The sequence below is a fragment of the Homarus americanus genome, unplaced genomic scaffold (genome assembly GCF_018991925.1).
Source record: "Homarus americanus isolate GMGI-L3 unplaced genomic scaffold, GMGI_Hamer_2.0 scaffold51476, whole genome shotgun sequence".
Taxonomy (NCBI): domain Eukaryota; kingdom Metazoa; phylum Arthropoda; class Malacostraca; order Decapoda; family Nephropidae; genus Homarus; species Homarus americanus.
In genome coordinates, this window is record NW_024736148.1 from 1610677 (window position 1) to 1628608 (window position 17932).

Genomic DNA, 17932 nt, shown 5'->3' on the forward strand with positions numbered 1-17932 from the left:
TGTTATATCACATATAGTTAATACATTGTATAACACCACAAAGGTGCAGATTAATTTTGTTTTTGGACTGTACATTTAACTGAAGGAGGAGTGAAAGCATGGATCTGGAAACACTCCCAATTTTTTATTTATTTATTTTTATTTTTTAGGGGGGGAGGAGGGGGTGCAGCAATTCACTGATAGTTTTAAACTCTTGACTGAAATGATACACTGGCCTTTGCAAACCACTGCATCACTGAACATTGGTGAGTAGCAATTCACAGCAAAAACATTATTCATTTAAATAATGCTTCCTGTTGCTCAAATTTCATACTTATGACAAAGGCAGGCAGAGTGACAGAGTGTTCACTGTGCTGTGAACCTTCCAAATCATTCATGAATAGCCAGTAGGCCATAATTTTTTTTAAAACCTTCATCTCACATGACTGACTTTCCAACTTTATCAAGCACTTTATCTTTGTGATCTGACATCTGAGGAGTAGACTCATAACTACAGATAGTAACACCATGCCTGTGTGCTTTGGTGTATTCTCCCCTAAACCCTATGTAATGTATATTTTTGTAGTTTCTTCACCAAAGTTGCTCGGGAAGTGCAGGCTGAGATGGGTAACAGAAGAAAATGTCACCACTCTGCAACCAGAGGAAAGATGTTTTATCATCAAATAAAGTAATATACATACAGTATTTTATCCAGAAAATATCATTAAATTAAAGAACATTTCATTATCATATACTCTGCAGCTAGTACAGTACATGTGTTGACTGTTATATGATGAGGTCAGGAACCTCAAAAACAAATCAATAAGTGATAGATCAGATATCGATATTAATAACTTATGGGGAAATAGATTCCGTTTCTGAGAACCTGAAGAACCCAAATAAGTTTTTGTATCCTGCTGTCTAAATAACTCAAATAATTGATAGACATAAAAAAAATAAATTTATAAAAATAACACCAAACAATCATTTACACAAAATAAAGATAAAAACAATAAATGTTCAGGCATCCCCCAGGTTACAGAAGGGTTCCAATCCTGAAAATTTTCCGCAATGCAAAATTCCTTAATACTGTACAGTACTGTACTGGACCAATTTTCCTACCGACCTTTATATAATTTTAGATGCATTCCCAAGGAAAAAAAGAAGAAAGTAATACAGGTACATACATGAATGGAAATAAACAGTTTTAAACATATACCTGTTCAATGATTCACTCATGATGGAACATGACAATAAATGAACACAATACTTAAATTTAGCTCAACAGAAATGATATTGAGTGCTGCATGAGGTGTTGAGGTGAGGTGGTGCTATTGGAGTTACCTCCTTAAAACATCAAGTTAAATGTCCAACGTAATTCCTTTATGGATCTTTTAGCACCTCTGCTTTAACTTAAACTTGATGGTCTTTTTCCATTCATCCTGAATACGGGTACACAGTAACAGTCCTGAACACAGATGCAAAACTGAACACAGGCTGAGGAATGAATTCATACTGATCGAGTCCATTATTGATCCGGATATAACCAACTTTCGCTTAACATACCAGTTCCCCAATTAGTCCATTATATCTCCGATTTACTGTACTGCAAGTTGGTGCTGAGAGTTTCATGGAATGAGAGGACCTTCTGCATGTATGAGTTTTAGTCAAAGACCTTGACACCACCCTCTTTCCATAATTTTCTCCTCGGATTTGTGCGATTCACGTATCGACCTGGACATTCCAAAAAAGTCGCCAAAACATAAAAATCACACTCCTGATTCACCTACATGACTCATGATTAATATGTGGAATAATGCACTTAAATAAAGCCACTTAATTATAAGAACAATTCATCTCTGACAACACTCATCGCATAATTAGTAGGTATGACCTGTAATATTTGGTTATTTGATCACTGACATGAAATATGAGAGGTACACAAACAATACAGTTATTGGAGTGGGCCATTTACTGGAATTTATCCCTAAAAGTTTAATTATTTACCTATTATGTAGTACATCATTATTTTATGGTAAGAATGCTGTCAAAATTACAATACAGTGGTCCCTCGATTAACGAACACAATTGGTTCCACTGAGTTGGTTGTTAACCGAAAATTTTGTGAACTGAATCTATTATTTCAATGGGATATTGTAATTGGTTCCAACTTACAGAAAAAGTATACATACAAAGTACTGATACCAATAATAGAATTAACAAAACATTAAATATATACTAAATACAGTACAGTGGTCCCTCAGTTAACGAGCACAATTCGTTCCAGAAGGCTGCTCGTTAACTGAAATATTCATCCGAAACCATTGTTTCAATGGGTTTTGTACTGGTTCCAGCTCACCGAAAATTACATACAAACTAAAAATAAATGCAGTAAAGTACACTTACTTTGAGGTGTGCATGTATAAGGCTCCAGGTTGATGATGATGATGGGAATTAGTATGGGGTGGAGGAAGGAGAAGAGAAGTCACCCCATGCCACCATTTCACCCATAAAATTTTAGTCTACTGGTGTAATTCAAGATTATTTTCTTTAAATCAACACTGCACTGCATTATATATTGTCAATATTAAAATATATTTCAAAATGACCAATAATTTGACTGGAAACAGAAAAAAGCATTTATGTTGAAGAGTCTCAAACAAGATGTTCCTTCCTCTGAACTGGTAACCAAACTGACGCCAAGCTTGCGTGTTGAGTGGCTGTTTGGTGCGCAAAAAACTAGCTTCCTGTACTTCAATTATGTTCAATAATTGTTAAAATGACTAAAAAATTTAATATAAAACTTTTAAAATTATTGAATAGTACAATCTTCTTGACATTTACTAAAAGGTAAAGAATTTAAGCCCAAAACTGATTACTAATTGGCGGACTAATACTACAGCTGGTGCAGGCTAAAAACATGTTAGGAAAATTGTAAGGGATTCGTAACCCAGGGTTTGCTCATTAACTGAAGTGAAGAATCTTATGGAAAGTAATTGCTAACCGAGGCGCTGCTAACCGACAGGGCTGGGAGTCGAGGACGGAGGAATTTCGTTAGGAGTCGGAGCTCAGACCCGACCACTGAAGCTTGGCCTTGTTCAAGAACAAATATTTGAACTCAGGCATATTCATTGCAGTGATTCCACTGATCCCACTAATTTTCTTAAATTATTAAAAGAATTTATTTCCATTTTATAAGTATTATTATGAATTTATTGTAGCAGGCACAGTATAGCACTATAATTTTAGACGATAGTCTCTTCTTTACCATTTGAAATTTTGAATTATATCAAATTTTGTTTCGTTGAAAACTGCACAGAGGCTCTCAGCTACAAAACAATTAGCTACAACCTGTTTTTGGTGAGATTAAGGCAAATTTAATTTAATAACTTAATCATGTAAGGTTTTTCCTTTTTCCTTAATAAGGTATTCATTTCTTTAATGTACATAAATATATAACTTTACTTTAAAAGGAATTGTAGGATCATCATTTAGATCCACATCAGATTATGAGCTTAAACAAAATTCATATGCCGAGATCGAACTTTTAGATATACATGTAAATGGTGTTTTCTAGTTAATATCTTGAATTCTTAATAAATTTATTTTTCTTTTGATTGAAACTTTGAAAGTCAAGCCTATCATCTTTTTGTAGTTCTTAAATATCGTCCAGATCATTAATAAAGCTGTAGCAGTATAGCCACAGTGTTTTACTTTTTACCTATGCAGGTTACAACATACAAATTACAATTGGGATGGTAGAAATAGTTGTTACAAATAGGCCAAGGAGTCGGAGTCGGAAGCATAAAAATTTGAGGAGTCGGAGTCGAAGGTTTTGTCTTCGACTCCACAGCCCTGGTACCTATACTGAAATTTTGAACAAAATCCATTTTTGGGCCGAAAATGACAAAAATTGTAAGTCTAAAGCCTTAAAGGATTTTTGGCCAAAAATACGTTTTCTCTCTGAACTAAAATTTAATGTGCCTAACTATTTAAGTACATCCAGAATAATACACAAGCACCAAGAAATGACCTCAAAAACCCATAAGTGGCGAGTAATTAGCATTGCAAAAGTAATTAAAATATTCTAAAACTCATTTGAACATTTTCTAAAAGCCATTTGAACAAGTTATAATCAAGATATCAAATTTTGGTTAACAGATCCTTAAGCAGCACATTCAAGTGCCTATACTGAAATTTTTGAACAAAAATCCATTTTTGGCCGAAAATGACAAAAATTGTAAGTCTATAGCCTTAAAAAAGGATTTTTTGGCCAAAAATACTATCTCTGAACTAAAATTTAATGTGCCTAACTATTTAAGTACATCCCAGAATAATACACAAGCACCAAGAAATGACCTCGAAAAACCCGCCGTGGCGAGTAATTAGCATTGCAAAAGTAATTAAAATATTCTAAAAAACATTTGAACATTTTCTAAAAGCCATTTGAACAAGTTATAATCAAGATATCAATTTTTGGTTAACAGATCCTTAAGCAGCACATTCAGGAGTACCTATACTGAAATTTTGAACAAAATCCATTTTTTGGCCGAAATGACGAAAATTGTAAGTCTAAAGCCTTAAAGGATTTTGGCCAAAAATACGTTTTCTCTCTGAACTAAAATTTAATGTGCCTAACTATTTAAGTACATCCAGAATAATACACAAGCACCAAGAAATGACCTCGAAAACCCATAAGTGGCGAGTAATTAGCATTAAAAGTAATTAAAATATTCTAAAAATCATTTGAACATTTTCTAAAAGCCATTTGAACAAGTTATAATCAAGATATCAAATTTTGGTTAACAGATCCTTAAGCAGCACATTCAGGAGTGCCTATACTGAAATTTTGAACAAAATCCATTTTTTGGCCGAAAATGACAAAAATTGTAAGTCTTATGCCTTAAAGGATTTTTGGCCAAAAATGCTTTTTCTCTCTGAACTAAAATTTAATGTGCCTAACTATTTAAGTGCATCCAGAATAATACACAAGCACCAAGAAATGACCTCGAAAACCCATAAGTGGCGAGTAATTAGCATTGCAAAAGTAATTAAAATATTCTAAAAATCATTTGAACATTTTCTAAACGCCATTTGAACAAGTTATAATCAAGATATCAAATTTTGCTAATAAGACTTACAGCAATATCCAGGAATACCGCGCTGAAATTTGAACAAATCCATTTGGTCAAATGGCCAAAAATTAAAGAAGCCTTAAAGGAACTGTACCTAATGTGCCTAACTATTTAAGTACATCCAGAATAATACACAAGCACCAAGAAATGACCTCGAAAACCCATAAGTGGCGAGTAATTAGCATTGCAAAAGTAATTAAAATATTCTAAAAATCATTTGAACATTTTCTAAAAGCCATTTGAACAAGTTATAATCAAGATATCAAATTTTGGTTAACAGATCCTTAAGCAGCACATTCAGGAGTACCTATACTGAAATTTTGAACAAAATCCATTTTTTGGCCGAAATGACAAAAATTGTAAGTCTAAAGCCTTAAAGGATTTTTGGCCAAAAATACATTTTCTCTCTGAACTAAAATTTAATGTGCCTAACTATTTAAGTACATCCAGAATAATACACAAGCACCAAGAAATGACCTCGAAAACCCATAAGTGGCGAGTAATTAGCATTGCAAAAGTAATTAAAATATTCTAAAAATCATTTGAACATTTTCTAAAAGCCATTTGAACAAGTTATAATCAAGATATCAAATTTTGGTTAACAGATCCTTAAGCAGCACATTCAGGAGTACCTATACTGAAATTTGAACAAAATCCATTTTTTGGCCGAAATGACGAAAATTGTAAGTCTATAGCCTTAAAGGATTTTTGGCCAAAAATACGTTTTCTCTCTGAACTAAAATTTAATGTGCCTAACTATTTAAGTACATCCAGAATAATACACAAGCACCAAGAAATGACCTCGAAAACCCATAAGTGGCGAGTAATTAGCATTGCAAAAGTAATTAAAATATTCTAACATTTTCTAAAACCATTTGAACTGAAAGTTATAATCAAGATATCAAATTTTGATTTAACAGATCGCCAAGCAACACATTCAGAGAGTACCTATATAATTTTGAACAAAAATCCATTTTTTTGGCGAAATAGCGAAAATTGTAAGTCAAAAGCCTTAAAGGATTTTTGGCCAAAAATACGTTTTTCTCTCTGAACTAAAATTTAATGTGCCTAACTATTTAAGTACATCCAGAATAATACACAAGCACCAAGAAATGACCTCGAAAACCCATAAGTGGCGAGTAATTAGCATTGCAAAAGTAATTAAAATATTCTAAAAATCATTTGAACATTTTCTAAAAGCCATTTGAACAAGTTATAATCAAGATATCAAATTTTGGTTAACAGATCCTTAAGCAGCACATTCAGGAGTACCTATACTGAAATTTTGAACAAAATCCATTTTTTGGCCGAAATGACAAAAATTGTAAGTCTAAAGCCTTAAAGGATTTTTGGCCAAAAATACGTTTTCTCTCTGAACTAAAATTTAATGTGCCTAACTATTTAAGTACATCCAGAATAATACACAAGCACCAAGAAATGACCTCGAAAACCCATAAGTGGCGAGTAATTAGCATTGCAAAAGTAATTAAAATATTCTAAAAATCATTTGAACATTTTCTAAAAGCCATTTGAACAAGTTATAATCAAGATATCAAATTTTGGTTAACAGATCCTTAAGCAGCACATTCAGGAGTACCTATCAGGGCTGTGGAGTCGGAGTCGGAGTCGAGGAGTCGGAGGAAATTTCGGCTTGTGGAGTCGGAGTCGGTAAAATTGTCCAGACTCCGACTCCGACTGAAGCTATTCTGTTCCTAAGAACAAATATATGAACTCAGGCATATTCATTGCAGTGATTCCACTGATCCCACTAATTTTCTTAAATTATTAAAAGAATTTATTTCCATTTTATAAGCATTATTATGAATTTATTGTAGCAGGCACAGTATAGCACTATAATTTTGGACGATAGTCTCTTCTTTACCATTTGAAATTTTGAATTATATCAAATTTTGTTTCGTTGAAAACTGCACAGAGGCTCTCAGCTACAAAACAATTAGCTACAACCTGTTTTTGGTGAGATTAAGGCAAATTTAATTTAATAACTTAATCATGTAAGGTTTATCCATTTTCCTTAATAAGGTATTCATTTCTTTAATGTACATAAATATATAACCTTACTTTAAAAGGAATTGTAGGATCATCATTTAGATCCACATCAGATTATGAACTTAAACAAAATTCATATGCTGAGATCGAACTTTTAGATATACATGTAAATGGTGTTTTCTAGTTAATATCTTGAATTCTTAATAAATTTATTTTTCTTTTGATTGAAACTTTGAAAGTCAAGCCTATCATCTTTTTGTAGTTCTTAAATATCGTCCAGATCATTAATAAAGCAGTATAGCCACGGTGTTTTACTTTTTACCTATGCAGGTTACAACATACAAATTACAATTAGGATGGTAGAAATAATTGTTACAAATAGGCCAAGGAGTCGGAGTCGGAGTCGGAAGCATAAAAATTTGAGGAGTCGGAGTCGAAGGTTTTGTCTTCGACTCCACAGCCCTGTTAACCGAGGGATCAATGTACTGTACTGTATAGTATACTGTACAATAATAAATAAAAGACAATAGAATACTGTATTTTAACTTACTTTGAGGTATGTATGTCGTATTCCCGGCAGCTTTGTTTACATATCAAATAGCTGATTGTAGAGGTAGTCGATGATGACATGCCATATTCTTTACAGAGTGCATTGGTTCTAATGCTTCTTCATGCTTCATAATAATTTCTGCACTATATATTATCAATATGTTAACTAAATTTCAGAAAGACCAATAATTTTAATGAAAAAATGCAAAAATATTCAAGAGACCAACAAACTCGATGTTTACTCCACTGTAAACAAAGTTAAACTGAGAAGCGTTGGTGGGTGATTCAATCAGCTGAAAGGCACACAAAAACTGTTCCCTGTACTGTATATATTATCAATGTGTTAACTAAATTTCAGAATGACCAATAATTTGAATATAAAAAATGCAAAAATATTCGAGAGCACAACTTTCTTGATGTTTACTCCATTGGAAACGAATGTAAACATAGAACCAATTACTGTACTGTACTGTATTGGCAGACTAGCCGATCAGCTGATGCTCACAACAAAGTGTGTTTCTCGTAAGGCTGTCATTAATCTAAATTTTGTTCGTTAATGGAACTGAAAATCCTTGTGGGAGCTAATTCGTTAACCGAAATTCTGTTAATTGAACCATTCGTTAATCGAGGGACCTCTGTATTTTGAAGGTGAACTGAATTCACACAAAATTCCAGGGTTATTTGTAAAATTACCTGGTTTTTCCTGGATTTCCAGCCCCAAATAAAATTACCTTCCTCTTTCCGGTTTTCCAGACCAGTAGACACCCTGATAGTCTATATTTTTAGGAAAACATATATAAGGGTGATTTAAAACTTACAGGCACAGCATAATTGACTTGTTAAATATCTTTATTATGTCAAAGGCCATAAATTAACACCAATTACTCAAATTTTTAAATTGTAAACCCAGATCCGCAATCAGCAAAGTAGCACCTTTGTATGAAATTTAAACAAAAATCTATTTTTTTACCACATGTGCCGAAAAGTTAGGTAATAGGTCAAGCGTATTTTTTACGTAAATTGATATTTTTTGGTTAAGTAAAAACTAACAGTACAGTAACTACCATACACACTTACTTGGTGGTGTATTCTAAAGTTCCAGATGGGTCAGGATGTAACTCAAATTCTTGGTCGGCTGTCATATTCACATCATCAAATGTCATGTGGGCTCTGTTCTTGAACCTGAAAAATAATTAATATTTTGACTTTTTCTATTTTTCCTATTAATAAGTTTTATTTACATACCAATTGATTGACTAGCCAAGATAAAATGCAAGTAAGACCTTTATCTTCTTCATGATAAAGGCACAACAATCTTTGTGGGCTTGGCTGGAAAGAAGTCAGTTTAGTTTATTGTATGTACATCAGTATTAATATTACATGTATTTGATTTTGTAAAGTGTTATTTGAGAATCACTCTGAGTATTAAGTTGTTTATATCCTGATTGTTCTCCACTGTTCTAAATGAAATGGGTTTGTTGCATTAAGTACTGTAGCCATAAAGGACTTAGTGAGATCAACATTTTGCACTGGTGTAGACTGGAGCCAAAGCTGGAAATATTATATGTATAACATGTCCTCTATTTTTGCTAAAAGAGATCACTGATCTAGGTTTCAGAAGTGCCCAAATATCAGTAGCTAATCATACCCATCAAATTAGTGATGGTGTTGAATTTCTTTACTTAAATGTGAATTTATTAGTAAAAGGTTCAAATCTGTTGAGACCAAGATCAATCACTACACCAGCCAGAGGAATAGTAAGATATTCTGCACTTGGCTAATGAAGATTCAAAGATTACCTACAACAGATATAAGTTACAGTAAAAACAACCAAATGCAGCATGCTTTCTTACAATCTCATCTTGCTTGGATGATGTCCATTTTCGCCACCTATCACAATAATTCCTTTCAATTTAATGTTGTCGGTGAATCTGGAAAAAAAAAGGATAATTAAACAACCATGTAATATTTACTCCTATGAAATACAGTGTACCAGTATTCATTAATTGTTCCTGTATGAATATCTGGACAGGTTTTGAAAAGATTAGGTAATTTATAACATAGTCTACCCTGGAATTCATAGGGATTAATTCTGAAATTTCATTTAACATCAGGGGCGAGCATATGGTAATGTATTACAGTATACAAACCAGCTAAATCATGATACTCACCATATGTCTGATTATAACAGTTATACAGTAAAATATTACAATTCACAGTTTTATTTCCTATGCCTAAGAACCCACAAGTCTGCAAGAAAAAGGCTTTTTAATGATAAAGCTGCTGTCATTCAAGAAAGAGAGATCACTGCACCTTGATGGCTTTCCCTTAATAAAAGTCCATTTTCCATTGTGCCTCATCCTAAACCACACAAGTCAAGATAGCTCTTGAATAAAGACGAAAGCTAAGGTGATCCACTGTTTCCCTTTTCCCTGTGTAAATTTATCAACATTATTTTATTAGATAATTTCAAAATTTTTTTAAGAATTGAAAAAACAATGTTTGGGGTGATTGATGAGATACCCACAGCAACACGTTAAAGGTTAAGAAGAATCTCTAGACTACTGAACAGTAAAGCTTTGGCCTTATACTGTACTGTATATGGATTAAGCCCTTCTAGAAAGTGCTCTAGTCTACTGGCCAGCATATACACTATCACATCTTTACCTCCAAGGGTGGAGAAGCAAGCTAAAAGACTCATCCATCACAAGCTTGAGGCTGGCCAATGACAGGAACTACAGCAAACACTACAGAACAAAAGCCAGGTTGTGGGCTTACTGCGCTATACACGGCTTATGGTATACTATAAAAAAAGCTCTTCATCTTCTTTGGTACTTACGGTATATTAAAGAGAAGCTCTTCATCAGCATCACTTTCCACAAACTGTAAATAAATAATGTTAACAATGTAAACTTGAGTTTCTGTACTTGCAAGAAATGCAAAATATTCTTGTAACATTCAAATTTCTAGTCTATAATGTCTAAGGATTTGCAACCCAGGATTCAAGATTCAAGGCTAACACTCATTGGTCATCTCATGAAAGCCACTGGCCAAGAAAATGTCCCATGATAGTTAAATTACAAACTAAGAAATCAAATTTCCACTCTTGACACAGCAAGGGTTGGGTCAGCCCCATGTAATGACACACTATGTAGTTTAAATTGCAACTGTGGATCATGATTAAAATTTTATAACACTTGCACCTTGATGTACATAGAATCTAAACACTTACAATTCACAAAAAAATACAGAAAACTGTGTTAATCCACATTAAAACTCTAGTGCTAAAAGAAAAACCAGAACAATGGATTGAAGCCTGGAAATTCAATTTGGCCAACCAAGTTAACAGGTGAGGTTGCACTCATCAATTTCTACATTAAGTAGTGGTTTACCTGTTTTCTAATTTATGTACTATGCAGTCAGTTCTCCTATAACTCATATTTTCATAATGCAAATTGGTTATAACATGACGACTGTAATAGGTAACACATTTTTGACAACACTGATGTGAATTGGGTATAATGTGATCTAGTAAACATAACTAAGTCGCGCAAACAGAAGTAGGTGGTTGTGCAGCTGCCCTGACGTATCGTTTCAAAAAGCGCGATGCTGGTAGACACTTCTAGATGCTGCCAACGGCAGCAATTTGATAATAAATGAAAATTACTTGGTATCATTCCTGAATAAATTCACAGTTAACATGTGTGATCATTATGGGTGAACTTTGAAGAGGGAAGTAATGATTTCCCTGCTTTGTAAGACTGAATTTTTACTGATTTGTTGTAAACAACTTTGTTTACACTTCAGTTATACTGTATACAGGTAAGCTATTAGGCTATTTTACTGTTTTCCTCAATATAAAAAATGTTTTACTATAATGTATGCAAACAAATTTGGTATTGGTGGTACAGTGGTAACAAGCATCTATCTCACCAAAATGTCAAGGGTTCAAATCCTGGTTGACAACAGATACATGTGAGAAGGGTGTTATCTAGTGTGACCCTACCAAACATTACAAGTTTTCCAGAGTTTCTTTTCCTTCTGTACTAACACTGGATAGTTCCGATAGACCAACTGCCCGAACGGCTAGTAAGCTGGTAAGTGGTGGTGGTAAAAAAAACTTGATGTAATAAATCTTGAAGGCTCTGGTAATGACAGGAAAATCAAACTGTGCAACTCCAGTTACATTACTCCACACACATCTCGAATCTTTGTTCAGCATGCATACATATCACACGTGTTATCACTGACTGTGCTTTACCCAATGTTATTTGTCTCTGAAACATTTTTAAAAGTTATTTTACATTTCTTATGATTAGCAATGTTTTGATTTTAAAACATATTATTATTAAAAGCTGTTAGGCGAGTCACTCTCCACTTATTTCATCATTTTCCCTCCTCACCCTCCTTTATAGCTTTCTATTGCTTAGCAACATAGACTAATATTGTAAAGTACACTGTAACAAGCATTTTACCCCTTTCATGTTTTTATTCTGTCAATGAGTGATAATATCCAACTGAAACATTTGAAATAGAGTTATTATAAAAAAAAACACATAACTAACAATACAGTACTGCAATATAATATATTGTAAGCATAACCCTTAACCCCTTAATTGCTATTGAATTAACAGTTATCATAATGCAATTTTTCCATAACGTGATGTCCGTCAGGAATACAACTATCGCAATGTAAAAGAACTGACTGGACTGCAGATGTAAATAGAAGCTGCATTAGGTCATAAAAATAAAAATAATAATATAAAATTTCTCAAATATCTCAGCCTGTAGTATAATGCTTACCTTCTCTCTAGAAAGTCTATCTTCCCAAGGTTTAAAAACAGTTTTCCCTGAGCCTTCAACTGCTTCATTTAGACACTCCACATTGTCAACATCAATACGCGTGTAGAGACTGTATGCCACCCCCAATTCAGGAGGTGTATGTTCATGACCATCACCACATGACCCATGCCCAGAGTGGTCATGACCATGACCACCGCCACAGCCCGACATGTTGTACTAACCTGTAATGTACCAACTCACTTTAAATGTCATATTTCTCTAACCTGGCCATAGGTTCATAGCATGAAAACAACCTATCACCCTAAAATTCATTCAACCCAGCTTGACAGTCCCAATTTTCACATTTCCACTCTCGTCTTCAGATTTAATTATCCTGAATAAAGTGAGGAAAGCCCTGATAATGTTTAAAAAATAATATAAAAATGGGTAAACACATACTGTACTTTAGGCTATATGGCTAATGTTTTAATTTCTTCCAAATTTTCACCAGAATCTTTTTTAGTACAGTACATAAAATGCAAATCCAGTTGGAGAATAAGGAAGAAATAGCTGAAATTACTCACGTGGCAAATAGGCAATGGAATCCATGTCCGTGGTTCTTCAGTAAATTAACAAAACCCATCACTAAACTATGAGTATGTCTAACTCAAGTAGAAACAAATGACTGAGCAATGAAAGAAAGTAGTTGTTGCAAATTAAAGACCCAAATATATATTTGAACAAAATGAACATAAACACACAAATAGGTTATACTGTACAGTAATATAAATAAGCTCTGGTTCTCAGAGGTTCTAGCACTGCTGTGTATTTTAAATGTATTAACCCCACATTTCCTCTCATCTTTAAAGCCCTGCCCTTTTTGAAAGAAATCAATCACTGCCACTGATAAAGTGGTCTATATCCATAAATAGGATGAGCAAAAACACTATTTTAGTTATTAAATTCCAATTATTGCATAAAATGTATCTTAACCCTTACATGTACGTATGTATGTATGTATGTGTGTGTGTGTGTGTGTGTGTGTGTATGTATGTATGTATGTATGTATGTATGTATGTATGTGTGTGTGTATGTATGTATGTATGTATGTATGTATGTGTGTGTGTATGTATGTATGTATGTATGTATGTATGTATGTGTGTGTGTGTGTGTGTGTGTGTGTGTATGTATGTATGTATGTATGTATGTATGTATGTGTGTATGTATGTATGTATGTGTGATATATAATTGCCCACTTGGCATCATAATCTAGCCAGGCAAAATGGGCCATAACTCAAGAACAAAGTATTTGCACAATGGCTAAAGAGGATAAAAGTAAATGGTGGTAATTTCTGAGAACAGTATTACCACCAGCAGGAGTTGTCCAATTTTGTTAATTTTTCCAAGAAATTACCCCCATGATAATGTCTGAGAACATTATACCACCAGAAGCAGTTATTCAATTTCATTAATTTTTTGGTGTTATTTTACTTAAAGACATAACGCACCCCAAAGTTTATAAACTACTGAAACATTTAGATCTTCCTATTCTGGGCATTATGAACCCCATTTATACCATTCGGAAGAGGAAAATAGCGACACAAAAGAATTTAATTGATTTTACGTACTTTCAGTCTTCGTCTGTTTGGAAATGTTATCGGCACATCACGCATGTGCAATATTGACTGACGTCATCCAGTTGTGACCAATGATGTACAGATATCATCACGTAATTTTTTTTTTACCAATCACAATTGATTTTTTCAAAGGAAGCAGCCTGGGTACGGATTTGAATATCATTGACCAGTCTGACAATGGCCGTGGTGGAGGTTGGTTGTCATTCGGGCTCCTACGATTATTTTAAGTTTATTGCCGAGTTTTACGAGAAAGACGATCATTCTATCCACTTCTAACTAAGGTATTGGACTTTCGGACATGGCGTGTCCCAAAGTTTTAAACTACTGAAACATTTAGGTTAGGTTAGTTTAAGCTAGGCCTACTGGGGATCCGGGGGCAGAGCTCCCTGGCTATGGGTTAGGTTAGAGGACTTGTTTTCTCCCCCACCCAAAAATCCCAATATCCCAGGCTCTCACCCATTGTTGGGGTAAAACTATCAAATTCTGAGAAAAACGAACATCAGATTCGTTTAAAACACACCAAAATACACTGGAAAATCTTATTGGTCAACCACTAGGTCCGAAAGTAAAAATTTAATTTTTTTCCCCGACAGATGTACTTTGGATGAAAATAAGTATTATAAACACGATATGACAATGCACGGAACCTAATAAAACCTAACCTAACCACCCTAAGTAACCTACCTAACCTAACCACCCTAAGTAACCTACCTAACCTAACCACCCTAAGTAACCTACCTAACCTAACCACCCTAAGTAACCTACCTAACCTAACCACCCTAAGTAACCTACCTAACCTTACCGACCTTGCTAACCGGGGGGCGGACCCCTAGCCACATAAAGTACTTCTTTTGATATCTGTTACCAATGAAAGCACCTTTGTTGCACGTGGTGACTAGGCAGATTTTTCGGACGAGTATTTATGGTAAATAATTAATTTCTCACGTACAGACATAAGCACGTACAGACATAAGCACGTACAGATATAAGCACGTACAGACATAAGCACGTACAGACATCATTTTAGCGTCATATGATAATTTTTTTTACTGTATTTTGCCCCGTAATTTCCCTCATCCTCCATGCCCTTCCCACTGCAGGTGATTTATGATCGTACCCGTTAGAAAACTAAAATAAAATTTACAATTAAAATAAAAAGTTGTCACCTCTTTTAAAATATTTACTGTAGTAATAAGCATATCTGTGGGGAAAAAATAACGAAATCGAACCACTACTTCTGGTGGCAGTGCTATTCTCAAAAAGGTGGTAATGCCGTTCTCAGAAATTACCTTCTTTTTTCTTCTACCTACGGAAGCGTATTAAGATTACAGATATATTGGTAATGTTAAATTATGGAGTTCATCAATGTCATGTTAAATTATCACTTACCTAAAAAGAGTTTCGGCCTGGGGACTTAAAGTGTTATGATGAACGGTTGTTTACACCACATGACCAGTCTGCCAAATGTGGTTGGTGAAAATCGGCGAGATTGACCTATAGAATCCGCTAGAAATTCGCTAAGCAAAAAATTACGCACATATCCTAAACAATATGCAAATGTTAAGTACTCACCACTTTGTTCAGCGAAAATTTTATGCCTTCCTCTTCAGTCTCTATAGACATGGGTATTAGAAGAAGAGCTTGGACCAGCTTCTGGTACTTTTGATGTCGATGAATTGTATGCTACCATTGTACCTATTTGCTTTACCACTTGTTTTGGCAATAATCACAGACTGAACTTGTATTCAACCGATTTCTGAGCTTTGATTTGCAAGTCTTAGCTGGCTAAATAGTCTCTCGACTTTAGCATTACATGTAGAGTGAGGGAGGGAGATCTAATTCACAGAGGTAACGAAAAGGATGTACTCCTGTAGCAACCTGGTAATCTTTTACCTCAATCCAAAATTTTACAATTTAACAATTGTTAAGTTGTGCCACTGATTGTCAATTTGATAAATTTTGGGGGGAAGGTAACCTAAAAGTTCAGTTATATCTACTATTGTTTCCTTCACAAGCCTGAGACATTCCACTACTGAAAACAGACATTTTCCTAAAATAATTGAAGTTATCAGGAAATGTTTTTTTTACTCATTACAGACTGGTAACACAAGATATGCAGCGTTGACGAAGATAACGCTCTGCCTTTTCTGATAGTTCTGAGTTGGTGCAGGTCTTTTAAAATTCGTATCCTAACTATTCCCTCGGGTCAGTGTGAGAGGTTGGGTTGCTGAGTACTCTGTCTTCTATTTACTTTACAATTCCGTTTTGTTTTTAATTTAGAGGGAGGAGAGAATAGGTTTTAATTACTAATCATCATCGTGTATACGAAGTCCGCTAGAACTTCCGCCAAATCCAGTGAAAATGCACCAGAAAATCCGCTATCCGCAAAAGGTCTAGGCCATCCACGTTTTAAAAGTTCAATCCGCTAGATTTAGCGGATTTTCCGCCAAACTGGCAAAACTGCACATGACCACACGGCAATCCGGAAGTTGTTTTAAAAAGAATGTGCAATCAGTGACAGGAAACCATATAGTATTATCCCACTTTAGAAGGCATATACAATCTTAAAATCAAATATAATGGCTGTTAGGATAATAAAATTAATAAAAATAAGGTAAATTTATCGCTTCGGTTATCCCTATGTTTTTCCGACAGTTTTAGCCGTGTTTTTAATGATTTTTGGTCTTTTAAACCTAATCTAGCCTAGCCACAGAACTCAAGAACTAATCTAATCTAACCTAACCTAAATTCCTAAGATTTCCAGATGACTGAAACGATAATAATACCAAAAATAATTGTCTTTTGGTGGTATTACTACGTTTATTTATCTAGTTAATAGCTGGAGATTGAAGACTATTTATCATACTGTAGTTTATGGTAACGGGGTGAGGAATATTTGACAATCATTAATTTCATCAGGTTATATTGTTTTGTTGGGTCATGTCATTTTTAAGAAATGGCTTAACATTGTATTTGGTGAGCCACCATAATGATACAAGTAAGAGAAACACATGGAGCTTGTTTCTTTTGTGTTGCATGCATTTTTTTACGGGGATTTGCCCACCCGAGGACAGGTCACCGACCCACATCGGGGCCGTAGATTTCGTAGAACATCCAGATCCCATTTGATTCCCATATCCTGCCACATTATATACTGGAATTCCCATTGCTTAATGGATATAGAAATGCCCAGATAAATAACGTCTCCAAGCAAATAGCACGGATGTTAAAAAATTGGAAAATAGATGAAATATTAAAGAAATATAGAAATTTTTGTATCTAGAATATAACTGTATATGCTATAATTGTTTATATGAGTTATATCTCTATTGGGGATTTATATGAGACCTGAGAGGGACATTCCTGGACTGGGGTGGGGATGACTTATGTCACTTTGTGGGGTATGGGTTGTTTGGTGTTCACTCAGGATGGGATGGAGAAAGGAAACTCACAATGTGCTCTCTGTATACATGCAGCTTGGTGCTGGGAAGGCAGCATGGTTATAAGCGTGATGTAGAGAGAGCTGGTTGGTGAGGATGCTCAGAGGAGGACAGCTTGTGGGTCGCCATGCTCGCCGGCGGGAGCGAGGACCGCCAGGCAGGCGGAGGAGGAGGTGTTGCTGGCTGGTTGGTGTAGGTAGAAAGAGAGAGATCACCACGAGGTCAGGTCTTAAATAGCGGGTGTTGGCGTGGCTTAGTAGTTGACCTCCGTGATGTATGGCGGCGCTGGTTGACCTAGACCACGAGGCACACACTGTGGAATTCGTGGGGTCGGCTACTCAGCGACAAACAGCGTTTGTAGGGGAGAAATCCACTACAACTTCATCCTTTTAAGATGCATTTT

The 17932-nt window shown here is 34.8% G+C and overlaps 1 protein-coding gene across 1 annotated transcript; it reads right to left on the minus strand.

Annotated features, from left to right (window-relative positions):
- Positions 1-228: 228 nt before the first annotated feature.
- LOC121872028 (PITH domain-containing protein GA19395-like) lies at positions 229-15604 on the minus strand. The gene is given in 7 exon segments (XM_042374671.1): positions 229-549; positions 552-630; positions 8748-8852; positions 9524-9601; positions 10510-10553; positions 12474-12694; positions 15479-15604. Coding segments are annotated over 6 exon segments (648 nt in total). The 5' UTR covers positions 12684-12694; positions 15479-15604; the 3' UTR covers positions 229-417.
- Positions 15605-17932: the final 2328 nt, after the last annotated feature.